General features: G+C 44.3%; 2 protein-coding genes across 2 annotated transcripts in view; both read left to right on the top strand.

Annotated features, from left to right (window-relative positions):
- The window catches only part of LOC117393383 (cell division control protein 42 homolog), a 274271-nt gene that overhangs the window by 132225 nt on the left and 115045 nt on the right, over positions 1–27001 (top strand). The window lies entirely within an intron of this gene.
- On the top strand, positions 21808–22901 carry LOC117393375 (putative nuclease HARBI1). The gene is made up of 2 exons (XM_033991492.1): positions 21808–22629; positions 22698–22901. Exons 1-2 carry the CDS (start codon positions 21808–21810, stop codon positions 22899–22901), a joined length of 1026 nt encoding a protein of 341 aa, XP_033847383.1.

Here is a 27001-nt window from a genome sequence, read left to right as displayed (position 1 = left end):
TGTGCTGTATGAGGGATATGAGGGGTTACCTCTGTAGATATAATCTATACAAACACTTATTCACAAAAACCCTCATAGTATTTGAGGAGTGCACAAAATGTTCCAGGGATTTCCAGGGTTGATAACCCCAACGTCTTTCCTCTCCTCTTTGTTTCTGCTTCTCTTATATGTCCCTGTTCTCTCTTACATGTTTTTTGTTGATTCTGACTCTCAGCTGTCTGCGCCCGTCACCATGAACTGTAACTCCACATCTGCCCAAACAGAGTCACAAAAACAACTCCAAAACATTTCCAAAACAAGTCCAGAGTGAGCCCACTTCAGACGATCTTGTTTCCTAAGAACCAACTAAACCTCACAACTCTTAGGGGCTATTTTATTTCTATGGGGTATTAAAGAGGGGCTATTTTACTTCTATGGGGTATTAAAGAGGGGCTATTTTACTATGGGATATTAATTGCTAACACATCAAATATTTAGATCACCATGTTTCTATTGTTTTGAAAAGGCCACATTCACTGAAACATTTATCTAGTAGTTGATGTTTTATGTAAATGAGGGCTACTAAAAATAAATCTTTTTAGAGAACTATGTTTCAGATGACATCATGACATTACAGTATTACACATGATCTGAGAACTGAACCTGGGACCTTCTAGCTGTGAAATGAGATGGCTAACCATTCACCCGTAGAATCCTATGATTCTGTGTATTCATTGGTTTCAGAATGATGAAAATTTTGCACTGTTGCCATGGTAATTATGGTTTACACTTGTACATAGACCACCTGAAAACTGGGACTAAATTGGGATTAAACTGGGACTAAAGCTGAAACTAATAAATATCTATTTACAGAAGCAGTGTGCAATGCCAATGCATTTTTCAAACCATCAAACCACTGCTTTCTATGTTTCAAATGACATTGTAACATTACAGTGTTACAAATTTTCTGAGAATTGAACCGGAGATCTTCTAGCTGTGAGATGAGAGGGCTGTCAGATGCTCTCCCATCCGTCTGTATCCCTGTGTGTCAGATGCCCTCCCATTCTCAACGTGAGTTCACTTCATTCATTCTGACCGCTGTTTACATCCCACCATGCGCAAACAAGCATGAGGCCCAATGCGTGCTCACGGAGCAGATTCTGACTGTGGAGCGACCCTTCCTGGACTATTTACTGGGGGATTTTAATAAGGGAAATCTGAGCCAGGAACTGCCAAGTGTAAATAGTTTATTAAATGCCCGACGAGAGAGCAGAAGATGCTGGATCATTGTTCAATCATTGACAACGGTCAGTGGAGCCTACAGAGCCATGCCCCGCGCTGCTTTAGGATTCTCTGATCACGTCATGGTTCACCTCATCCCTGCTTACAAACAATGACTGAAACTCTCCAAACCTGCTGTGAGGACTTCCACAGAAAACTTTCCAAACTTTCTGCCACAGAAAGTTTGGATGAGTACACAGACACTGTGTGACGTCATACATTCTGTGAGGACAGCATCAGTACCAGGGTGACTTTTAACAACGATAAAACCTGGTTCATATCCAGACTGAGAAATCTGAGGAGGGAAAAGGAGATGGCTTACAGGGCAGAAGATCGTGAAGGCTACAGGCATTGCAAGTATGCATTTAGCAAAGAGGTGGAAAAGGTTAAAGCGAAGTACAATAGACATCTAGAACAGCATTTCTCCACCAACGACTCTGCTTCTGTCTAGAGAGGGCTTAGGCAAATCGCCAATTACAGGCCCAAAGCCCCTCCCGCCGTGGACAACAAACAATTAGCAGAAAAGTTAAATAGCTTTTATGCGAGGTTTGAGGTCTTACACCCCTCCTCCTCCTCCCTCACCATCATGGACATTACAGCCAAACCCATCTTGGACCCCTCCTCCTCCCCCACTGCCCTCACAGTTTTGGAGCAGGACCTAACTAAACTTTTCAGGAAGCAAAACCCCTGTAAGACCCCAGGCCCGGACGGTGTCTCTCCTTCCACCCTTCGACACTGTGCTGAGGAACTGGCTCCTGTCTTCACCGACATCTTTAACCCCTCCCTGTCACGTCCCAGACTGCTTCAAGCTGTCCACCATTGTCAACGTCCCCAAGAAGCCCAGGATCACTGGACTTAATGACCACAGACCTGTGGCGCTGACGTCTGTAGTCATGAAGTTATTCGAGTGCCTGGTCCTGCACCACCTCAAGTCCTTCACCTCCCCCCTCCTGGACCCTCTGCAGTTTGCCTACAGAGCCAATCGGTCTGTAGATGACGCCATTAACCTGGCCCTTCACTTCATCCTCCAGCATCTGGACTCCCCAGGAACCTACGCCAGGATCCTGTTTGTGGACTTCAGCTCTGCATTCAACACCATCCTCCCTGCTCTGCTCCAGGACAAGCTCACTTAGCTCAAAATGCCTGACTCCACCTGCAGGTGGATTACTGACTTCCTAACGAAGCGGAGGCAGCACGTGCGGCTGGGGAAGAATGTCTCGGACACTCGGACTATCAGCACAGGAGCTCCACGGGGCTGTGTACTTTTCTCCCCTACTCTTCTCCCTGTACACCAACTGCTGCACCTCCAGCCATGACTCCGTCAAACTGGTTAAGTTTGCAGATGACACCACCCTCATCGGGCTCATCTCGGACAGCGATGAGTCTGCCTACCGGTGGACCGGCTGGTGTCCTGGTGCAGCAGCAACAACCTGGAGCTCAACACACAGAAGACAGTGGACATTATTGTGGACTTCAGGAAAGTCACAGCTCCCCTGCCACTGCCAGGGACAGACATAGACCGCAGCCCATTGTGCGCTCTGCTGAGAAGGTGATTGGCTGCAGCCTTCCATCTCTACAGGACTTGTACGTCTCCAGGACTCGGGGGCGAGCAGGCCGTATAGCAGCTGACACTTCTCACACTGCACATGGACTATTTGAGCCACTTCCCTCTGGCAGGAGGCTATGGTCCATTGGGACCAGAACGTCTCGTCATAAGAACAGTTTCTTTCCCTCTGCCGTTTGTCTTATGAACACTTTATAACAGGGGTGTCAAACTCATTTTCACCGAGGGCCACATCAGCAAAATGGCCAGATATAACTGTGAGGCAGTGTAAATGGCACTAAATGTAACCAAATGTCATGTAAAATAAATGCAACTACTTTTCAACTTGTTAAATAACTCAAGTTGCAAATATTACATGTCCTTTTATCAGGGGATACACAGTTACACAGACATTTTTAAAAGTGTGTATCGGAGCACACCTGCTCACAGACCATCAGCACTGCTTCAAAAACAGCCTTTTAATTATTGTACAGTTTGTTATTTTTCTTGAAGGCTAACTTTTGCACACTTCGCTCCGTGTTTGGAGTCAAAATGCCGATGTAGACTGTTTCTTTCACAACCGACCCCGCCTCATAACAAAAAAAGCATACAGGTTTTTCTCCTTGAAGCACAAACTTATATTCACCTTCACCTTTCTTGAAACTAGCTTAAATTCCTACAATTTTCCTCTTCCTGAACATTTTGGGATCATTATTTGCAAATATTTCTCATTTCCACTTGTAGGGAAAATCTAATTAGTTTATGGTTAATGTACACATTAAAGCAGCATAGATTTATTTTGAAATAATAGTCATGCCTTTTAATTTACCTTCTCGCGGGCCACATAAAATGATGTGGCGGGCCGCATTTGGCCTGCGGGCCTTGAGTTTGACACACATGCTTCATAATATCTGCACAAAACTGGACACTTTATAATACCGGTCACTTTAATAAATCATGTTTGCACAGTTGTTCTGATGCTGCTGTTGTATATATTTTCTACCTATTTATTTATTTATTTCAGGGACAGTGCATATTAATCGACATTTCTGTAAATATGCCAGAATTAGCCAAAGGCTATTTTTAATCCGTCGTCCCTTGACTGCAGATACTGTCCACCTCAAAACACCTAAAAATAAGAGTGAAAATTACAATACAATAAATACATAGAAAACAGTCGAGAAATATATACACTCTTACATAAAGTGGCAGACTCACAACAATCATTCAACACAGACACAGGGCAAGAGGCCAGCAGGGGGCAGCGACAGTGGATAAAGTCAATGTTCACAGATCTGGTTTGCAGTTAGCCCTTGTTTTAACTGTATTTTAAAGGTGTGGTAAGTGTTAGCGGATCTGATGGTTGTCGGTGTGAGGTTCCAATCTGAGGTAGCACAAACAGAAAAAGCTGTTTGCCCAAAGGAACTTTTCCTGAGGGGGATGATGCAGCCTCCTCGTGCTGCTCCTATAGTTCTACTGTGGCTGGTGGTTCTGATGGAGAAAAACTGACTGAGTGGTGGAGTAAATGGTATTTTTGGAGTATGGTGGTGGTGAAAATGGCTTGGTTTTTTATCCAGAATTTTAACAGTTCACTTGTAGGGTGATTGCAGAGGTTTCAGTGTTGTGGTATTTGCCAGGGACCAGACAGTTAAACAGTCTGTAATGTGAGAGACAATTATGGCGTGCATGAACATTTTAGTTGCTTGGGTGGACATTTGATGCCGAATGTGTTTGAAGTTGCGAATACTGAATTTTATATGATTACTTATTTTATTAATGTGGGATTTGAAAGATAATTTTGAGTCTATTAGAATTCCGAGATATTTGTATTGTCGGACAATCGCAACCGTTCTCCAGAGACAAGGATGTCTGGAACTGATACTATATACTATAAGTATTTTATTTTTAAGCACATCTTTTTTTAACCCTGTGAATGCTCTTATTTGTATTTGTATTTATTCAGTGTGTTTATGTTGCACTTTATCACCGCACCAAGTTCCTAGTTTGTGAACTATGTTCACAGACGATGGCAATAAAAGTCTTCTGATTCTGATTCAAAACTGCTCCAAAATATCTCTCTGTAAAAGTACTCCCCTTTGCCCTGTGATAGCCCTCTGCAGATGTAGTCCTCATATTGTTTTAGCTCTGCGGTTCCCAGGCTCCTCTCCTGTGGCGTGTCCAGGCAGAGTACATGTTTCTGGGTCTAATTTTAGATTGGATCTATGTTATTTAACAGAGAGTTTGAAGAGAGGAGGTCATGAGGAGAACATCAACACAGAATAATAAGAAACATGTTCAGAACATCACCAATCTACCAATCAAGATTTTTAGAACAAACATATTGTGCTTGTGTCATCTACAGTGTATGAGTATAATCTATGGCACACTTGGGTCATTATGTTATAATTTATACATTTTAAATTACAGTATTGATCTAAAACAGCACAACAAAGAGCCATGTACGGTAGTTGCTGGTTCCGTCCTATGGAGAGCTGAACATAACAATACTTTTTTCATTTGTACCAAACTATGTGACACAGCCAAATTGTCAACTAGGTCACAGTGGGCATGTACCAGTGGCAGTGAAAATGGTAAATTGGAACTACGGCGATGAAAAATGCACAAATCACTCTAAATGCAACTTCAGACAGTCAATGAGAAGGAAACAACTACACTGCCGTAATTTTTTTTAGCCAGGCAGTGTATAACATAGTTAAAAGATCTGAAACTTTCATTTTGCAGAATAGGACATTTAATGGAGTCTTCTTCTGTCAAGCTGTGAATATGTTTCAGTGAACTCACATGGTCTGAATGTGTAAGTGTACCACTGGAAAAACTATCTGGAGGTATCATCTTATCTGATTAAAATTAATGGAATTGGAAGGACAAAACTTTAATAAAACAATGCACAAAATCTATAATTTTTGTGTCTATCCTTTTCAAAGAATAGGCACAGAAATGATAGAAACTAAATCATATCTGAAGGAGCTGCAAGAAATGCAAATGTTCAAATCATTTCATATTGTTACATAAAGCTTTTTGTCACATGTAGACTTACTCACAATGTACACATTGACTTACTCACCAGTAGAGTATCTCTGCGCTGCACAATATATTACTCAATTAAGGCTACTGTTACACTGTACTATATATTACTCAATTAAGAGTACTGTAACACTGTACAATGTATTACTCAAGTAGGTGTTAAAGTATGGACCCTGAAAACTACTCTCACGTAAAAGCTGTTTAAAAGGTGATTCAACTAAAAGTAACATTCCTCCCCACCGCTGTTTCAAAGCAGCTGGTATATGAGTAATATCTCTACTTATTGTCAGAATCTCATCTCCAAACATGAGTCATCAGAACACTGTCTGTAAAATGTCTTATTGGTTCAGATCCTTGCAAAAACATGGGGGATTTTCCATTTGTGACCACATCCATCCATCCATCCATCCATTTTCTTCCGCTTATCCGGGGCTGGGTCGCGGGGGCAGCAGTCTAAGCAGGGACTCCCAGACTTCCCTCACCCCGGACACGTCCTCCAGCTCCTCCGGTGGGACCCCAAGGCGTTCCCAGGCCAGCCGAGAGACATAGTCCCTCCAGCGTGTCCTGGGTCTTCCCCGGGGCCTCCTCCCGGTGGGACATGCCCAGAACACCTCCCTAGGGAGGCGTCCAGGAGGCATCCTGAGCAGATGCCCGAGCCACCTCAGCTGGTTCCTCTCAACGTGTAGGAGCAGCGGCTCTACTCCGAGCTCCTCCCGTGTGACCGAGCTCCTCACCCTATTCCTAAGGGTGCGCCCGGCCACTCTGCGGAGGAAGCCCATTTCAGCCGCTTGTATCCGCGATCTTGTCCTTTCGGTCATTACCCAAAGCTCATGACCCTAGGTGAGGGTAGGAACGTAGATTGACCGGTAAATCGAGAGCTTCGCCTTCCGGCTCAGCTCCTTCTTTACCACAACGGACCGATACAGCGACCGCATCACTGCAGACGCTGCACCGATCCGCCTGTCAATCTCACGCTCCATCCTTCCCTCACTCGTGAACAAGACCCCGAGATACTTGAACTCCTCCACTTGGGGCAGAGACTCACCACCCACCCGGAGAGAGCAAACCACCTTTTTCCGGTCGAGAACCATGGCCTCGGATTTGGAGGAGCTGATTCTCATCCCAGCCGCTTCACACTCGGCTGCAAACCGCCCCAGTGCCTGCTGCAGGTCCTGGCTCGAAGAAGCCATCAGGACAACATCATCTGCAAACAGCAGAGATGAAATCCTGTGGTTCCCAAACCAGGCCCCCTCCGGCCCCTGACTGCGCCTAGAAATTCTGTCCATAAATATAATGAACAGAACCGGTGACAAAGGGCAGCCCTGGCGGAGTCCAACATGCACTGGGAACAGGTCTGACTTACTGCCGGCAATGCGAACACAGCTCCTGCTCCGGTCATACAGGGACCGGACAGCCCTTAGCAAAGAGCCCCGGACCCCATACTCCCAGAGCACCCCCCAAAGGACACCACGAGGGACACGGTCGAATGCCTTCTCCAGATCCACAAAACACATGTGGACTGGTTGGGCATACTCCCATGAGCCCTCGAGGACCCGATGGAGAGTATAGAGCTGGTCCAGTGTTCCACGACCAGGACGAAACCACACTGCTCTTCCTGAATCCGAGGTTCGACTATCGGTCGGATTCTCCTCTCCAGCACCCTGGAATAGACCTTACCGGGAAGGCTAAGGAGTGTGATTCCCCTGTAATTGGAACACACCCTCCGGTCCCCCTTTTTATACAGAGGGACCACCACCCCGGTCTGCCATTCCACAGGTACTGTCCCCGACCGCCACGCGATGTTGCAGAGACGTGTCAGCCAAGACAGTCCCACAACATCCAGAGACCTGAGGTACTCAGGACGGATCTCATCCACCCCCGGAGCCTTGCCACCGAGGAGCTTGCCAACCACCTCAGTGACTTCAGCCAGGGTGATGGACGAGTCCGCCTCCGGGTCCCCAGTTTCTGCTTCCTCCTCGGAAGACGTGACAGTGGGATTGAGGAGATCCTCAAAGTATTCCTTCCACCGCCCGACAACATCCCCAGTCGAGGTCAGCAGCTCTCCACCCGCACTGTAAACAGTGTTGGTGAAGCACTGCTTTCCCCTCCTGAGGCGTCGGACGGTTTGCCAGAATCTCTTTGAGGCCGTCCGATAGTCCTCCTCCATGGCCTCCCCGAACTCCTCCCAACCCCGAGTTTTTGCCTCTGTGACTGCCCGAGCCGCGGCACGCTTGGCCTGCCGGTACTCATCAGCTGCCTCAGGAGTCCCACGAGCCAACAAGGCTCGATAGGACTCCTTCTTCAGCTTGACGGCATCCCTTACTTCCGGTGTCCACCACCGGGTTCGGGGATTGCCGCCGCGACAAGCACCACAGACCTTACGACCACAGCTACGAGCAGCCGCATCAACAATAGAGGTGGAGAACATGGCCCACTCGGAGTCCATGTCTCCAACCTCCCCCGGGATCAGGGAGAAGCTCTCCCGGAGGCGGGAGTTGAAGACCCCCCTGACAGAGGGCTCCGCCAGACGTTCCCAGCAGACCCTCACAATACGCTTGGGCCTGCCAGGTCTGTCCGGCTTCCTCCTCCGCCAGCGGATCCAACTCACCACCAGGTGGTGATCAGTTGACAGCTCAGCCCCTCTCTTCACCCGAGTGTCCAAGACACGCGGTCGGAGGTCAGATGACACGACAACAAAGTCGATCATCGACCTCCGACCTAGAGTGTCCTGGTGCCATGTGCACCGATGGACACCCTTGTGCTCGAACATGGTGGTTTGTTATGGACAAGCTGTGACTAGCACAGAAGTCCAATAACAAAACACCGCTCGGGTTCAGATCGGGGAGGCCGTTCCTCCCAATCACGCCCCTCCAAGTGTCACTGTCGTTACCCACATGGGCGTTGAAGTCCCCCAGGAGAACAACGGAGTCCCCGGTTGGTGCACTGTCTAGTACCCCTCCCAGGGACTCCAAGAAGGCCGGGTACTCTGCACTGCTGTTTGGCCCGTAGGCCGACACAACAGTGAGAGACCTGTCCCCGACCCGAAGGCGCAGGGACGCGACCCTCTCGTTCACCGGAGTGAACCCCAACACGCAGTGGCTGAGCTGTGGGGCAATGAGCAAGCCCACACCAGCTCGCCGCCGCTCCCCGCTGGCAACGCCAGAGAAATGGAGAGTCCAACCCCTCTCAAGAAGATGGGTTCCAGAGCCCAAGCTGTGCGTGGAGGTGAGGCCGACTATATCTAGCCGGTAACGCTCAACCTCCCGCACAAGCTCAGGCTCCTTCCCCCCCAGCGAGGTGACATTCCATGTCCCCAGAGCTAGTCTCCATGTCCGGAGATCCGGTCGTCGAGGTCCCCGCCTTCGACTGCTACCCGGATCTCTCCGCACCCGCCCCTCATGGCTCCTCCCGCAGGTGGTGGGTCCACGGGAGGACGGCCCCACGTCGTTTCTTCGGGCTGGGCCCGACCGGGCCCCGTGGGGAAAGGCCCGGCCACCAGGCGCTCGCTGCCGAGCACCCACCCCAGGCCTGGCTCCAGGGTGGGGCCCCGGTAACGCCAGTCCGGGCGACGTAAACTATTTTTCTTCATGAAGGGCTTCTGAACCGCTCTTAGTCAGACCCGTCTCCGAGGACCTGTTTGCCATGGGTGACCCTACCAGGGGCATGAAGCCCCCGACAACATAGCTCCCAGGATCATTCGGGTGCTCAAACCCCTCCACCACGTTAAGGTGGCGGTTCGGGGAGGGGATTTGTGACCACATATTATGCAAAATGTGTTTTGAGCTTTGAAATATGTCTACTCGTCAAAAGCATACCTGGAGTTGTATTAATCCTAAGTCATCTTCTCTGAGCCTCAAATATGATCCATTTGCAATTTGCCCATTTAGTTGCATTGTAGATAAAACTCCAGACTTCTCCTGTGCAGTTTTTAAGAGCATAAACCATCACCAGACTCATTTTACAACAAACACATGGGTCTATTAGCATAGCTTTCATGGAAGCTATTATTTACTTTCCCCTGCTTGATTCCCCTTGCTGACAGCAGTTTAAGGTACACTTTACCTGTAGAGAAATGTACCATTTGACGTAACCTTCAGTGTCTCCGGGTTAAACATGCATTTGACCAATCCTTCAGTGTCTCTGGGTTAAATCTGCCAGGAGCAGTGGAACCTATCTCCAGATGTTGAGTTAATCTTGGTGAAGACTACCTTAGCTGGATGTCTTTTCTATTATGCATGTTTTATGGTTGATGGGTGTCCGGAAGAAGTCCACTCTGACAAAGGGAGAATATCCAAACTCCACACAGGGATGCCTGGGAGTCGAACCCAGAACTCTCTTGCAGTGAGGTGTGAAAGCTTTGCAAATGCAGAAAATGTGAAATACAAAATTATGTTTAAAGAATTAAAGCCACAAGAATGTAGAATATGTGTTCTTACAAAGGTTAAAGGTCTGTATTTGTTTTTGAGAGATTCAGGAAAAGTAATACCTATTGTTATAGAACTGGATGATGTCATAATTTCAGACGGAGGCTGACCTATATAAGCTTATGGGAGATTCACTGTTTTTGAAAGAAATTTCCAAACTTTGTTGTGAACACAATTTGATCACAGAATGAGTCTGGTGATGGTTTACGCTCTTAAAAACTGCAAAGGAGAAGTCTGAAGTTTTATCTACAATGCAACTGAAAGGGCAAATTGCAGACGGAGTATACAGTGGTCCCTTGTTTATCGCGGGGATTACATAAAACTCCTCACCGCACACTTTATACACTTTTCTCAGACAGGCATTAACATTTTCTCACATTTCTCTCTCGTTTAAACATTCTCAAAGTTCAAACCTTCATAGGTGCCTTTGTTGGTGCAGAATGTTTCATCGGCATTGTGGGTTCTGTTGGGGAAAAAACTTGCAAACATACAGCAAGCTAAACACATTCTGTACTGTACAGGAGACACGACACGGAGGAGACTGATTGACAATGGTCTACAGTCCCTTAGCAAATCAGGACACAGAACACAATGCACATTCATATGCTGTAAAAAGCATTCAAAATTGCACCAGAAAAATCAGCGAAATGAGGTCGCGAAAAGTGAACCATGATATTGTAAGGGACAACTGTATTTGAGGCTCAGAGAAGATGACTTTGATTACTACTCCAGGTATGTTTTTCCACAAAGCTTAACCTTGTCATTATTTGTTTGGGGCTGGTGCCACAGACTTGTCATACTAATCTTATGGATAAAGTCCTTTCAACTGACAAGTCATCATACCTTTGGGCTTAATAATGACACTGCTTTCTGAAGCTATTATGAAAAAAACAAAGAAAAAAATAACAACTGTTTTGTTTATCTATACTGACAGAGAAGACGTTGAACTTTGTGCCAGTTTTTGTTTCCTTTGGATAGTCCCAGTGATTATAGAGATATTAACCATACACCAGGTCAACACATCTGCAATCTGAGAGTTAAACAGCAAATTCCAGCAGTTGTACCAGTGCAGAGACAGTGCAGGTTTGAGGAAGCAGGTCATATGGCACAGTCCTCTGGTTCAAAATGGCCTCCAGAGAACAAAGGTTTTTCTGATGTAAGTATGGGTCACGACCAGGGACAAACCACAGGTCATCCAAGGTCATCACAATGGAAATCTCCAAGAGTCAAATCCACAAATGATTATTTCTCTTAGTGACAAGGCCCATTATCCGGCTGTATCCAACCACGCCACAGGATCTGGGAGGGCATCTGACAGACCACAACATCCACAGATTAACTACAGACATTTGACCTGCCCCATCCCAGTTCAGCACTACAGAAATACAGAAGGATGGGAGGGCATCTGACACATAGGGATATAGAAGAATGGGAGGGCATCTGGTCCTGGTCTAGTCCTTGTTAAATCCTAGTTCTGCCTTAGTCCAGGTTTAGTGTTGACCTTAGTTGGTGTGTTCATTCATCAACCCAAAGGTTTGTAGTTTAACTGATTTATTGATCTTGTCCTTGAGCAAGGCACTTCCTTTTCAGTATGCATTTGTTATTAAGCATTAAATCCTGGTATTCTTGACTTAGATCCTGGCTCAGATCGGCTCCAAAGCAGAGAACACATTTCTATAAAAGGAGAAGCAGATTTATGTCTTGGTAATTCCTTTTATTGTCAAATTTCCACTGTTTCCTGATCCAAAAATAATAGGTTTTGTTTATTTATCTTATTTTGACACTTTTCAATCCAAGTTTTAACAGTCTCGCTGCTCACATATGGACACACAAGACTGAATTTTTAGCAAATGGGAGGCAAAGAGAGGGCCTGACCAGTCGGGCAGCAGGCAGTTACAGAGAGAGGGGTGAAAGTGAACTGTCGAACGTACGTTCATGCTCACGGTGGCTAGCAGGTTAGCTATGTTCTTTATATATACAGTCTATGGGTTTGACTGATCTGAGACTATTGCCTTTGTTCTACTGTAATGTAAAGTTACTAGTATGAATTCATGGGAATCATATTTTTTTGATACTTTTGATATTGCCAGAGAAGACACAGTGTTTTTGCCTTTTTGGTAATTAACACAAACTCACGGGTTTAGGTCAATCTAAACTGCATTCTTCACATTTTTCCTGGTGCTAATCCTTTAGTGGGAAACTCAGGATAACTTAAGCCTCTCTCCGAGTTTGTTAAACCTTGTGTGTGTGTGTGTGTGTTGACCAGGCCCAGGTGTGACTCTTACAAGCTCTGAACTAGTTTTTTTTGTTTTAATTATGGCTCAATTTTAGATGGGAGAGGAGACAGAGAGACAGAGGGAGCAGGGAGAGGGAGACACATTCACATATCACACACTGCACTCATTGCAAAGTTCAGAAGGCAAATCCACGGCTGTACCTTGGGCTCACCGGTCTCTCCTATTAGGGCTAAGATATATATGGAACAATTTGAATAGGACGCGTTGATCTCATTTCCTGGCACTCCAACCATAAATTGGTATCGATACATGGATATGTATCAACTGGACAACTGGACCAAAATCAAAATTCAAGATTTACTGCACATATTAATATTGTGGATCCAAACATCAGGTTCACACTGGAAGAGGCCAAGGAGAACAAACTGGAATTCTTAAATTGTGCAGCAACAATAGGAGAGGACTGGTCTCCAGGTAGAATAATAATAATAATAATAATACATTTTATTTATAGCGCACTTTACATTCGAACAACAAATCTCAAAGTGCTAAGTCTTCAGGAAACCTACACACACTGACCAATACCTCCTGTTTAATTCACACCATCCACTGCAGCATAAACTCTGAGTTATATGTACTCTACACACTAACCACTCCTTTGAAGATAGTGAATTTCAGATCTTAACCAGAGAAAAGAATATGGCCTGAGACCACCTCGGAACCATCTTGGTGATTTCAGCCAGGGTGATGAACGAGTCCACCTCCGGGTCCCCAGTCTCTGCTTCCTCCTCGGAAGACGTGACTGGGGGATTGAGGAGATCCTCCACATATTCCTTACACTGCCTGACAACATACCCAGTCAAGGTCAGCAGCTCTCCACCCGCACTGTAAACAGTGTTGGTGAAATAGTGCCCCCCCCCAGGTGTCGGATGGTTTACCAGAATTTCTTTGAGGCTGTCCGATAGTCCTCCTCCATGGCCTCCCTGAACTCCTCCCAACCCCGAGGTTTTGCCTCTACAAGGCTGCACGCTTGGCCTGCCGGTACTCATCGGCTGCTGCAGGAGTCCCACGAGCCAACAAGGCTCCTTCTTCAGCTTGACAGCATCCCTTACTTACGGTGTCCACCACCAGGTTCGGGGGACTGCTGCCGTGACAAGCACTGCAGACGTTATGACCACAGCTACAAGCGGCCGCATCAACAATAGAGGTGGAGAACATGGCCCACACGGAGTCCATGTCCCCAGCCTCCCCCAGGATCAGGGAGAAGTTCTCCTGATTGAAGACCCCCCTAACAGAAGGCTCCGCCAGGAGCCTGACGATAAGTTTGGGCCTGCCAGGTCTGCTTCCTCTTTCGCCAGCGGATTCAACTCACCACCAGGTGGTGATCGGTTGACAGCTCTGCCCCTCTCTTCATCTGAGTGTCCAAGACACGTGGCCTGAGGTCAGATGACACGACAACAAAGTCGATCATCGACCTCCGACATAGACTGTCCTGGTGCCACGTGCACCGATGGATACCCTTGTGCTCGAACAAGGTGTTCGTTATGGACAAACTGTGACTAGCACAAAAGTCCAATAACAGAACACCGCTCGGGTTCAAATCAGGGAGGCCGTTCTTCCAAATCACGCTTCTCCAGGTGTCTCTGTGTCACTATCATTATCCACATGGGCATTGAAGTCCCCCAGGAGAACAACAGAGTCCGGGTACTCTGCACTGCTGTTTGGCTTGTAGGCCGCCACAACAGTGAGAGACCTGTCCCCGACCCGAAGGCGCGGGGGACCCTCTCATTCATCAAAAACATCATATCCAATAAGATTAGAACGACATATTATACGTTTACTGAAAGTCTCAACTTTCCCCACGTCACTGTAAGGTCAATGACCCGCCTGTCATTTGCTTCCCCCATTGACTCAATGTTGACGCTAACATGCTAGCAAGAATAAATATGCATATCCCATGGGCATGGGTTGCATGGGTTGCTAGGATACTCTAGTCAGGGCAGGGGGCTTTGTGCACACCTTCATGAAAACAGACTGCAACAGGCCTTAAGCCCTATAGGAGCTTGGGCCTAAAAATATCAAAATCTGTCATCTGCACATGAAATGGTTTAATACCAGTTCATTTGATGTTTAAAAAGTTGTGTTCATTGTTTGTTTGTCTCCCAGCAGAATAACTGAGTCACCAGTCGGTGTGCTGTCTAGTACCCTTCCCAGACACTCCAAGAAGGCCGGGTATTTTGCACTGCTGTTTGGCCCTTAGGCCAACACAACATTTTGAGACCTGCTAGTTACGTCACCTGAACATCAGTTCGGGTGATATAACTGGCATTGCTGTCAAACTCATCATAAATGGCTCCTGAACCGCTCTTAGTCAGACCCATCAGGTCTACCACGTTAAGGTGGCAGTTCAAAGAGGTGAGGCTTATGTCAAATAAAAAATATAAAAAGAGCCAGTCATTTGAACAGCTCTTTAAAATGACTGGATCCAAAAGATTCAGATCCCATAATAGCGCCTAAAGTCCCATCACTACCCGTCAATGTCAGCCCATCTCAGCTCACAAAAAACCCATTCACTGTGAAGTCTGCTGATCCCCCCCAGGCTCTTATTCTGAAGGGCCAGAGGAAATACTTACAAAGCTCTTATTGTGTATAGCAGTCTCATCTTATTGTGAAGGGCAGGGTGTTTTATTACAAAGCTTTTATTGTGAATAGTTATGATAAATCTCTTATTGTGAATACCCTGGTCTCGCCATGAAGCTCTTATTGTGGTGGAGAGGGGTGTTTGATTACAAAGCTTTTATTGTAGCAGGCTGCAGTGAGTCATGAAGCTCTCTCCCACATCAGCTGTTCAGCCCAAACTGTCTCAACAAAAAACACATAGATAAGATACATGTACATAACAATACACAATAAAATAGTTAAAGCAACACTATGCAACTTTCCGGAGGTAGTGCGTCACCTGTATGATTTAGAAATACAAAGTTAAAACCATAAATTGAAACATTCTCTGTGGAGATAGATACAAGATGTAAATAAGCAGGAGTTAGCCAGGCCAAAATAAGAGTGTAACCCTGCTCATGGAAAGGGTTTCTGAAGTTTTTCAGTACAACAAAAATATCCAAAATAAAAATAACATACATATTGTGGGGAAGTTACTTTTAAGCAAACCCAAAAGAAAAAAAAAGAAAAAAAAGAAAAAAAAGAAAAAAAGAAAAAACAAAATGAAAAAAACAAACAAAAAAATATATTTGTCTTATATTAAATACATCCAGATTTAATAGTGCAGTATTTAAATCAGAGTGCAGTGAGGCTGCCTGGGTTTGGTGATGATCAAAATAATCACTTTTATGGAATATCTTTTCCAGCTGATTTTATTTTAATTTTGTTTTAAACAGACCTCACAGACAAATCAAAAGAAAATGTAACATTAGAATCATTTTAAAACAATATTAAACTAATCACACCCTTTTTCCTTTCTTCTTTGCAGTGTTTTGTCTTCATCTAGTGGAGGTGCGCGTGTATAAAACACACCCGGAAGTGCCCTTTGTCCTTTCCGGTCTGCGGCTCCTATGTGAGTGAATACAGTGTGCTTTCGGAGGTAAAACTTTTAAGAATCTCTTTTCATCCTTACGATAGAACGCTTGTTATCACGCGTGAACATATCCAAAGCGTTTCTAAACGCAGATGGTTTCTTTGAATATCGGTAATTATGCAAGCTTTTTCGTTATAAGACCGCTAAAGTTAAAACGTGCGTGGAATGCCCTTATCTTTATGCCACTTTATACACTCACATAGTTATTTTCTATAGATTTATATATTGCGTGAAATAAATCGATGTCGCTCTACTTTGGTATTGTCTATTAAGTTGCCAGTTTGTTGTACTTCATTATTGCTTAAATCTTCAATGTGGAAGAATGGCATTTATTTAATCCACGTGTCTTTTAAAAAAAAAAAACTAAAATATAAATGAGTCCAGATTTTAGTCTCCTCAGTGAATAAAGAGCAACAGCAGGCTCCATTTACCATATGCTCGTCTGATAATTACAATAAAGCTCAAGATCATTCTAAAAAATATCTTTTTTTCTTATTTGTCATACTTTGACAGCCCTAGGGTGACCAGGTTTCAAAATTAAAAGCTGGGACACACCTGGGTTGGGATGGTTGGTCAGTCATGATCTAAAGGACTTGTTCAGTGCTTTTTTTTTTTTTTTTTTTTGCTTTAGACTCATTTTCACGCATATGTATGCATTTATGTATTTTGGCCAAACAAATGACAATATAGTCTATTTACTGGGGATCAAATTGACACCTGGGACATCTCTTGTGTAAAAATGGTCTAGGTTAGGCGTCACAACAGGGCGAGTTGGGTACACTTGTTTAAACTTAACAGTCTGAATGAACAGATCTAGGCTCTGTTATGTTGTCACACTTTGTCCACATAAACCCATAGTTGAAGGCAGTCCTTTGTTTTGAGGTTTAGTCTCTCTGTGGCTGAGCTTCTCTTGGACACTGCTAGACAAACGGAGGCGGTTTGAGGCTCTGAGGCGCTGCTCCGCTTCAGGGTTATAGGTTCTCCTCCTACAAAATACAATTTTGCGGTCATCTCATTTCATGACTACATAAAAGTATAACAAAAGTACATGGCCTAAAACTGTTTGAAATCTGCAATACACCCTTAAAGCAATTATTTGTTTCACCCTGTCAGTCTTTTGCAGTGGTGGAAGGTAACCACTGTAAAAGACTTGGGCAAGGTAAATTTTACAGTGGATACTTTTTACTTCACTACATTTGAGAGTGGGTATTTGTACTTTCTACTCCACTACATTTTTGAACAGGACTGAAAAGTCGAAAGTACTTTTCATATGATTTCGAAGGTTTTTTACTCTTGAAGCACATTTTTAAATGAATACTTAACTATTTGGGTTGATTTATTATATTTTCTCCCCCAGTGATGCTGTTATTTGAACAACTTTTTACCTCTATCGGTACTTTTACTTAACTAACAAAATTGAGTACTTCATCCACCGCTGGTCTTTGGTGTAATCTATAATTTCTATACTTTTCTCTTTTGCAGAAGTTGCAGTCTGAAGTGTGGACCTCCAACAAAAGGGAACCTGCTGGTCAATGACAACTATGTCATGCACCTGACATTATTCCAATGTCTTAATAAACTGATTAATAAGCTTGTGTTATCACTGGTACAAATTTCCACATAACACTGAATTTGTTGTGCAGATTCAGAAAGTAGGTGGTAGCTAATACACTGCAAATGTTTTTATATATATTATGTATGTATATATATATGTGTGTGTGTGTAATATCATCATCACTATATAGGTGTTTTGGTGATTTTTTTTTTTATTTAAAATGAACTCAAACTGGAGTGTCTCAAACTGGTCCGTGAGCTCCTCCAGTTGGTACACGGACAGATGTTTATGTGTTTGCCTTATTTAAAATATTTTTCATATACTTTTTTTTTTAGTCCTCTGGCATAATTTCTTGTTTAGAACTACTGTGGAAATTATGTAGTCCACTTTTATATATGGTGTAGCCCTAAATAGGCCTGTTATACACCTGGCTAAGTCTACATTAGATCTGGAATAGTGCTGTTATAGACCGGGTTTAGATCTGGTGGTATTTGGAAAGCTAAATCTTTGGTGGTATTTGGTGAAAGGTTTGAGAGCCACTGGCATACAGTGTGACAACAGGGGACTACAATATTATCTGCATTACTTTCTATTGTCCATTTGGGAGCGCCATTCTATCACTTAAATACCTTTGTTGAGTTCACGACCCCTGCCACAGTAACAGAAAACAAGTTAATGTGCAGAAAGAGTGACAGCATGTTACACTAAATGAGAATATCACCTGCCAGTTGAAGTGTATGATAAGTTTTCATGTTTTTCTTATAATTCTGGCTTGGTTTGGTGACAGAGTAGGAAGTAGCTCTGAGTTGTAAAACAGAATTCTTCTGCCTCTGATATCAACATGGAAAACTCCATCCAAAATACAATTTACGCACAAGGAAGACATTTCTGACAGTTTAAAGCTTTAATAAAATGAGATGTCCTTTATTTTAATTTACCTAATAACGTTTGTGCAATTTATAATAAATAATTGTGTAAATGGTTGTCTGTATAATTACTCAGTCATCCAAGTATGATCCATAGTAAAAGAAAAAATAAATTCTGTCAACAGGAGACAGAGTCATCCAGTAACCTTAGATGATCAGGGAAATGTCTTCACTCCAAAACTTTTTTTTCTTTTTTTTTACTTTGGTAAACAGTCACATTTTTATTCAATTCATTTTATTTTTGTGACGCCCAAAATCACAACAACAGTTGTCTCGAAGGGCGTTCATGTTTTGGTTGATGGGGGAAACCGGAGTACCCGGAGGAAACCCATCCAGACACGGGGAGAAACATGCAAAACTCCACACAGAAAGGCCTGGGCGACTCGAGGATCGAACCAAACCTTCTTGGTGTGAGGCATGATTTTTATATAGCCCTTCTCTACCTTCAAGATATTCAAGTGACCATTCACCCATTCATACACCAGTGTACACAGACACTGGGGGTGAGTGTCTTGCCCAAGGACACAAGCTGGAATCATACTGCCAACCTGTGAGTCAGTGGATCTAACCCTACCAATGATGTATATGTTGAGAGCAGGATTCAAACCACAAACTGTCAGATCACTGGCCAAACACTCAACCAACTGAGCTACTGCTGCCCTTCCCTGTAACTGCCTATCTAAGGATTTTACAGGCAAAAGGCAATTTACTAAACCCTGTAATGTGATTAAATGCAGAAGTAGATACTGTTTAAAGGTACAGTACACTAACAAATTAAAAAAAACATTGCATACTTTTGGTGGTCGCCTGAAAAATTAACTAAAACTGATATTGAAACAATACGTTTTTCCTTTGATAACATGGACTGACACCAAGAGAGTCCTGAGGGAGAACTATTGAATGTCAGAGTCACCAAAAATGTCCAGTAAAAACAACTTTTCTCCAAAGAAAGACCAATTAATAGGGGCGGGATAAGACAAGTTCCACAAGACGAGTTGAGATATGAGATGGAGCTCTGGTTCCGAATGTAAACGTCCTTTTCATTTTTCCCGTAGACTTCCTATTTCAAATATGAAGAGTTCAAAGGTGTCAGGGAGACTAACCAGCGATGTGCTAAACTAAAGTCCAAAACACTCTGATTTTAAATCCAAAAAGCACATTTAAGACACAAGATTTGCTGAAGTGTTTTAATAAATCAGTAGTTTATAAAGATTCAGAAACAGATTTTAAATACACTTATAGGTCTTATAGTCATTACATCATAAATCATAAGACCTAGGTGACAGTGGCTTAGTTGGTAGAGCTGATCCACTGATCCAAAGGTTGGCAGTTCAAATCCTTGATGTAAACACAGTAGAGCCATGGTCACACTCACTAACCCACAGGTTGACGTGGAGATTCCAGCTCCCACAGAATGCTTTTGTTGTGTCCTTGGACAAGACACTCAACCCATCTGACCCCAGTGTGTGTGTGTGTGTGCACTGGTGTATAATGTATATGTGCGTATGATGTGTGTGAATGGGTGAGTGGTTTCTTGATATCAAGAGCTATATAAAAATGTGCCCATTTACAAAGCTGACTCTAGCTTGCAAACTTTTATTTATTTATTTTTTTTATTATTTTTTTAATGAGAAATTTACTCCTAGAATGGGACATGGGCAGTCTCTGTTGAACTCCATCAGAACTCCACAAGAACAAAACAAGGCATTCAAACCATGTGAGTACACTGAAGCAAATTTACAGCTTGACCGAAGAAGACTCCATTAAACGTCCTATTCTGCAAAATGAACGTTTCAGATCTTTTAACTGTGTTATACACTGCCTGGACAAAAAAAAGTCGCCACCAAAGAAAAAAGGTCATACACTCTAATATTTGGTTGGACCGCCTTTAGCTTTGATTACGATGAGCTTCTGCAATGAGAAAAAAGATTTATTTCCATCCAGTGATGCCTTAATTTTTTACCAAGCTCTTGCATTGATGACGATAGAGTGTGACCGCTGGGCCTTCTCCAACACATCCCAAAGATTCTCAATGGGGTTAAGGTCTGGACTCTGTGGTGGCCAATCCATGTGTGAATCCATGCTCCCTGAACCACTTATTCACAATTTGAGTCTGATGAATCCTGGCATTGTCATCTTGGAATATGCCCGTGCCATCAGGGAAGAAAAAAATCCATTGAATAACCTGATCATTCAGTATATTCAGGTAGTCAGCTGACCTCATTCTTTGAGTACATGCAGGTCGTGTCTCAATTCGCCAAAATGGCCTTAGATTCACCATTGGAAGTGTGCGTCGAAGGGCAGTTACGTAATTTCCGGCGCGACAAGGGCTGTCCCATTTCAATGCACCCGAGACGAATGAGTAAGACTAGGGCCGTGTCCAAATTCGCCAAATGCACCCTTTGAAGGGACCCTTCCAAGTGCTCTTCAAAGTGCAGTTTTAAGGTTCCGGTGGAGAATCTGCCCTCCTCAGTGTAGACGCCATCTTGCTGAAATGGGACAGCCCTACACCACGGACCGCACTTCCACCGCTGTCTTTGAACGTACGTTACGTAGCTTACGTTACGCCTACAAAAGGTGACAGCAGGTGATTAATCAGCTATACGCCGTTGGATGTGTGAGCATCGCTGCAAAATGGACAGAACATTAATGACGTGTTTATTTTTCATTCTTCATAATTTAATTGAAGAAGACTTAAGGCGTCGTCGTCGCAGACGTTCAGTTCTTTTTAGATTGAATGAAGTAAGTAATTCATCTATTCTGTGGAATATCAGTAGGTAAATGTAAGGTTCCACGTGATTGTTTTCCCATTTGTAGCAACTTCATAATTTTAACCAAATATACATTCTCAATACGCTATAACAGAGACAGAGGTAACCAATCTAATTTTTACATTCATAGTTTATAAACCAGAGTTTAGAAACCAACACTTATTAGTTGTACAAAGTGGGATCTTGTGTATTTTAATGGTCCAGTATTTGGGGCAGGTATGATTTATTCCATGGCTAAATCACTGTAATACCAGTAGAAGGCGCTGTTTACCTTGTATGCTGCGCCAGTTAATTTCATGTTATTATTGTAATTACTGCAATAATAACTTGTAATGATAATAATGTATTATTAGTATTCTTATTGCAGGGAATTCTTAGTATTCTTATTGCAGGGAATAACTGCACATACCTTTAGTGAATGTAACTGTTTCTTTCCCCAAACCAGCGCCGAAGAATGTACTGCAGAGTTAACCTGAGTGTGCCAGTGCTGGAAAGGTTCTTTAATCATGAAGACACACGGCCTGACTTTCGGCTGAGCAGGGAATCCTTGGCAGTGCTAATGCGCCTTCTGGAGCTGGACCGACGGCACGGATGGGGTGCTGAGCTTGAGGTGTTGGTCTTCCTCTTCTGGCTGGCAAGTGGAACATCATACCGGGTGGTCTCCCGAGTGTTTGGGATACCACGCTCCACTGTCCACTGCATCGTCCACAGGGTCACTGGGGAGGTGGTGGCCCTGCGTCACAAAGTCATCCACCTCCCTACCAATGATGACTTTGAGGCAGTGACCCTTGGGTTTGCACGGTTGGCGAGGCACAGGGCCTTTAGAAGAGCAGCTGGGGCAATAGATGGCTGCCATGTAAGAATCAGGCCACCCAGTGGCCCTGATGGTCAGTGCTACCGAAACAGGAAACTGTTTCCTAGTATCATCCTACAGGCTGTCTGTGACCATCAGGGCCGCTTCATAGACACCTACGTGGGGTGGCCTGGTTCTGTCCATGATGCAAGAGTGCTTCGATACAGTCCTCTGTACCAGAGAGGACTGTATCCTCCTCCAGGATACTTCATCCTCGCAGATGGAGGGTACCCCTGTCTCCAGCGTCCACTCCCCCTCATCACTCCCTACAAGAGGCCTGTGCAAGGTGTGGGAGCCCAGCGCTTCAACTGTCATCATTCCAAAGCACGTTCAATTATTGAGCGTGCCTTTGGAATGATGAAAACAAGATTCAGGGCCATCTTTTTTCATGCGCTGGAGGTCCACCACACCTTTGCACCACATGTAAGTGAAATGTTAAATATCATGAAATATGTGATTATGAAAGACTAAATCATATTTTGTTGTTATAGGTCATCACTGCCTGTGCCGTCCTCCACAACATCTGCCTTGGGGCAGGAGACACTGTGGCCCTGGAGGACGAGCCACAAGAGAATGTAGTGGAAGATGAGGGGGGCAATGAAGTGGAGGCCGTCGCTGGAGCACAGTGGCGGGACCAGCTGTCTGCTGAGGTCTCTGCCCTGGAGGAGGTTCCCATGGAGCACGATTACATCTAGGTATTTACATAATACCAAGTTATATACATTGTTATTGGAAGTGTTTCAGGGGGGATTCCCTGTAAGCACTGTAACTCTAAATAGGTGTGATGACATGAGAGTGCTATCATATTCTTTCTGATTCCTTTTAAGTGACATGCCAGTCATCTATGGCCCCAGCGAGCCCTGCAAGCCCAGCCCATGAACGATGCGGTGGACAGTGGAGCAGCACCCGGTGTGAGAGCCCACGTACCAGCCAGAAGATGAAGACCTCAATCTCAGCACTCTGAAGTTGGTCCAGGCAGAGAAGGTTGATTAGCACTGCCAAGGTCCCTGGAAGTGTGTCTTCATGATTAAAACCTGGCACTGGCACACTCAGGTTTATTCATTTGCAGTTTACTTTAGTCTTTGAAGTTCTTATGTTAATAAATTGTAAATACTACTTTATTTTCCTTGTATGTAAGATGAATGTAAATATTTGTAAAGAAAAAATCATAAATGCTTCAAAATCAAACTTTATTGTTTATCTATTAATTTTTCTAGCAAACCAAACAACTTATCGTAACGCTCCCTCCTCTCCTCTGCATCTCTTTCATAATGCTCCCTCTGCATTTGCAAATCCTCCCTGTATAATCTAACAAGGTCACTCTCCCGCTTTCTTTTCCTTCCTTGACCTCTTCTTTGTGGTGGCTCATCCTCCTCCTCCTGCTGCTGTTGCTGCTGCTGCTCCTGCTCCACCTCCTCGTCCTCCTCCAGTGGCTGCGGCTGTGGCTGGCTGCGGCTGTGCTGCGGCTGTGGCTGTGGCTGCGGCGGCCAGGCACTACTTGGCCCTGGTGTGTCCTCAGGGATAGAGGCGATGAGGACAGGGGGGTTGATGGAGGCCCTCTGCCCCAACACCTCATCCATGAGGACAAACCAGGGCCAAGTTTCCGCAGTGGCCTTCCCTGCCACACCCTCTCCACTTTTTGGATACTTGAGGTCCTTTGAGAATAAATATTAATACAAGACATGTGAAAACAAGATTAACACAATGGTTTATAAGTACAAATGAAAACAGTACACAGTCAGATCATGTACATACTTTATATTTCTTTTGTAGGTTTTCCCACTTCTTTTTTGCCTGAAGGGGAGTGACCTTCCCCTCCAGGCCCATCTTCTGCAGTACTGTTCTGAGTGACACAGAAAAACATTCACAATTTACCCAATTATAAAACAGCAGCATATAATACATTGACAATCAGAATGTTCTACAACACTGTTACACATTTCTACAGTTATTGGAAACATTTGTTCAGTTACTATGCAGCACATTCTATCATTCCATTTATGTAGTTCATTATGTGTTTTTTTAAGATATTTTTGAGTCTTCTTTGGTAAAGAAGGTAGTTTTGATGATGATCAAATGAATAATTCCCACGTTTTTGTGAGCAACAACAGGTACGTTAAGTTCTCCACTCAGATAAGCATCTTCAGGGCCATCAGTGAGCCTCTTCTGTACTTCTGCTCACAGAAGTACAGGCTGTGGATAAGACGGGAATGAAATAGGGAAATCCATCTTAAGTCATTGCTATCCACGTATGTACAAATGTAAAGGTATTCATTTCGCAGTAAGGGCAACTTTAATGTATTTCTAGGGTCCTTCTTATATTATCTGGGTATACAGTGTTTAGCCCTTACTTCCACGCCGCCTGCGCGGAGAATTTCGCCCCACTGAACAGCTGCACGTGCTCGCCCCTCAGGCGGATTAACTCGCCCGTCCGCTCCTTGCTCCCTAAAGACAAAAGAATATTCTCAAATAAGGAAGAATATTAAACATTACGATTAATACACAAATGTACAAGTGTAAGCGATAATTCACTCATTGTTACAGTTAAATAGCAATTACTGTAAACTCAATTTAACGGAACTTCACTAAGTTGAGTCGCCTCATACAGATCTGAATTTAATTCTAACAGTTTCATGTAGCTACAGTTTCATGTCGCACTGTTGAACCAGTCCACGTGAACCAGTACTTACATTTAAACGTGTAGTCCTGTGCGCTCTCCATTTTCGTCTCCGTCTCTTTTTTGCGTAGCCGCGGTGCATGATGGGATATAGAAGTGCGTGAAGTGTGCATGGATGCACGCTTCGCTTACGTCCGATCTCCGTGGAAACGGTGGAAAGCTAAGGGCAGATTTGTGGTGCGCATTCAGAAGGGTGGGTTGAAATCGGACAGCCCTTGTCGCACCGGAAATTACGTAACTGCCCCTCGAACCGCACTTCGAATGGTGATTCTAAGGGCAGGTGGGAGAATTCGGACACGGCCAAAATGTGCCCTGCATTTCCAGCGTTTCCACGGAGATCGGTCGTAACCAAAGCGTGCATCCATGCAGACTTCACACACTGCTATATCCTTTCATGCACCGCGACTACGCAAAAAAGAGAAGAAAATGGAGTCCGCTGCGCAATACACATTCAAATGTTCGTACTGGTTTACCTCACCTACAACAGTGCGACATGAAACTGTTAAGTCTGAATAAAGATAAGTACAGGCCGTGTGTTTGATGATTAAAAAGGGGGGAGTTACATGGAATAAAGGAATGTGCAGTTATTACTAGACAATAAGAAGACATTATTATCATTAGAAATTATTACTGCAATAAGAATAATGTAAGAATGTTCGTTTCTATTGTAAGCGTCTGTCATGATGCCTGTTTTTTCCTGTCCTCCTGTGCTCTCTCCCCCTCCCCTACCTGTCTGCCTGGAGCTGGGCGGAGTTCCTGACTCCTCCTCACGCACCTGGAGCGCATCAGCGCAATTACTGTCACCTGCTGCCGAGTATATGAGGGCTCGGCAGAATACACTCGGAGCCAGACCGTCCGTGTGTAAACGTGAATGCTCCAGCTCAGTTTTAAATCTTTGTTGCCCGTCTGCATGCTCTTATTGGATTTTTTGCCACCTTCCAGATTCCTGTCCTCGCTCGTTCCTGCTCCTGCCTCTGCACTCCAGCTCCGGTACAGTCATCCCTCTGTCCTGCCACCTGTCCTGTCTTGGTCTCCGGCTTGCTGCCTGCCTGCTGCCTGCCTCCTGCCCTGGGTCCCGCTCTCTGGACTACGCCGGTCCCGGTCTCGTCCCGCTCCTGTCTTCACTCCGGTCCTGGCTTTCCCGTCCCCGACTTGCACTCTGCCCGCCTGGCCTGCCTCCCGCTCCCTGGTTCCTTGTGTGTGTTTGAATGAACTGTTAAAGACTGAACTTCACTACTCTGTAAATAAACACTGTCAACTTGCCCTGAGTCTGCACTCCTTGGTCCGCACCCGCAGAAGCCGTTACAACAGCGTCAAAGACCAAAATGATATTACCTCTGTCTCTTGTTACATTTTCACAAGGTATATTTGGTTAAAGTTATGAAGTAGCTACAATTGAGAAAAAAATCACCTTGAACGTTATATTTGCCTATTGATATTCAATCTAAACAGAAAGAATGGCTGCGACGACGACATCTTGACTTTTCTTCTATTAAATAATTAAAAATAACGTACGTAATGTGTGTATTGTACGCTCAAAGACAGCGGTGGAAGTGCAGTCCGTGGTGTAGGCCTGTCCCATTTCAGCAAGATGAGGACACATTCTCGTTCGGAAGCTTCAAACTATACTTTGAGGAGTACTTCGAAGGGTACCTTCAAAAGGTGCATTTGGCGAATTAAGACACGGCCACTGTTGTTGAACCTAGACCTGACCAACTGGAGGAGGCTCGTACCTATTTGCTTAGTTAAGTCCAGGTGGCAACTTTTTTTTTTTCCCCAGGCAGTGTATAAATTGTGCAATTCAGTTTACAAATTTGGCCTCACCATTTTTGATGCATTTTGCATGCATTTTTTTTTTTTTTGGCATGAGAATAATTAATACAAAATATGATCATTGTGGCCCTGTTTTGTGATTGTAGAAGATGAATAATACTAATTAATGTGTTGCACTGAAATGTGCACAGTCTAACCTGTCACATGCGCTCTAATAATTGCTTATATAGTAGTTCATTTCACCTCAGTGGAATAACTGAGTCATGCTGAGTTTAAATGGAACTTATTTAAACCTGAAACTGAAACTTTTCGAGACAGAAGTGAATGGCTTGGAGACAGGAAGTG

The sequence above is a fragment of the Periophthalmus magnuspinnatus genome, chromosome 11, assembly GCF_009829125.3.
Source record: "Periophthalmus magnuspinnatus isolate fPerMag1 chromosome 11, fPerMag1.2.pri, whole genome shotgun sequence".
NCBI classification, from domain to species: domain Eukaryota; kingdom Metazoa; phylum Chordata; class Actinopteri; order Gobiiformes; family Gobiidae; genus Periophthalmus; species Periophthalmus magnuspinnatus.
This window is presented reverse-complemented; position numbering and strand designations above follow the sequence as displayed.

Coding starts and splice junctions, on each gene's coding strand:
- LOC117393375 (XM_033991492.1), top strand. CDS start 21,808: ATGTACTGCAGAGTTAACCTGAGTGTGCCAGTGCTGGAAAGGTTCTTT. Junction 22,630..22,697: donor ACCACACCTTTGCACCACAT/GTAAGTGAAATG, acceptor TTGTTGTTATAG/GTCATCACTGCCTGTGCCGT.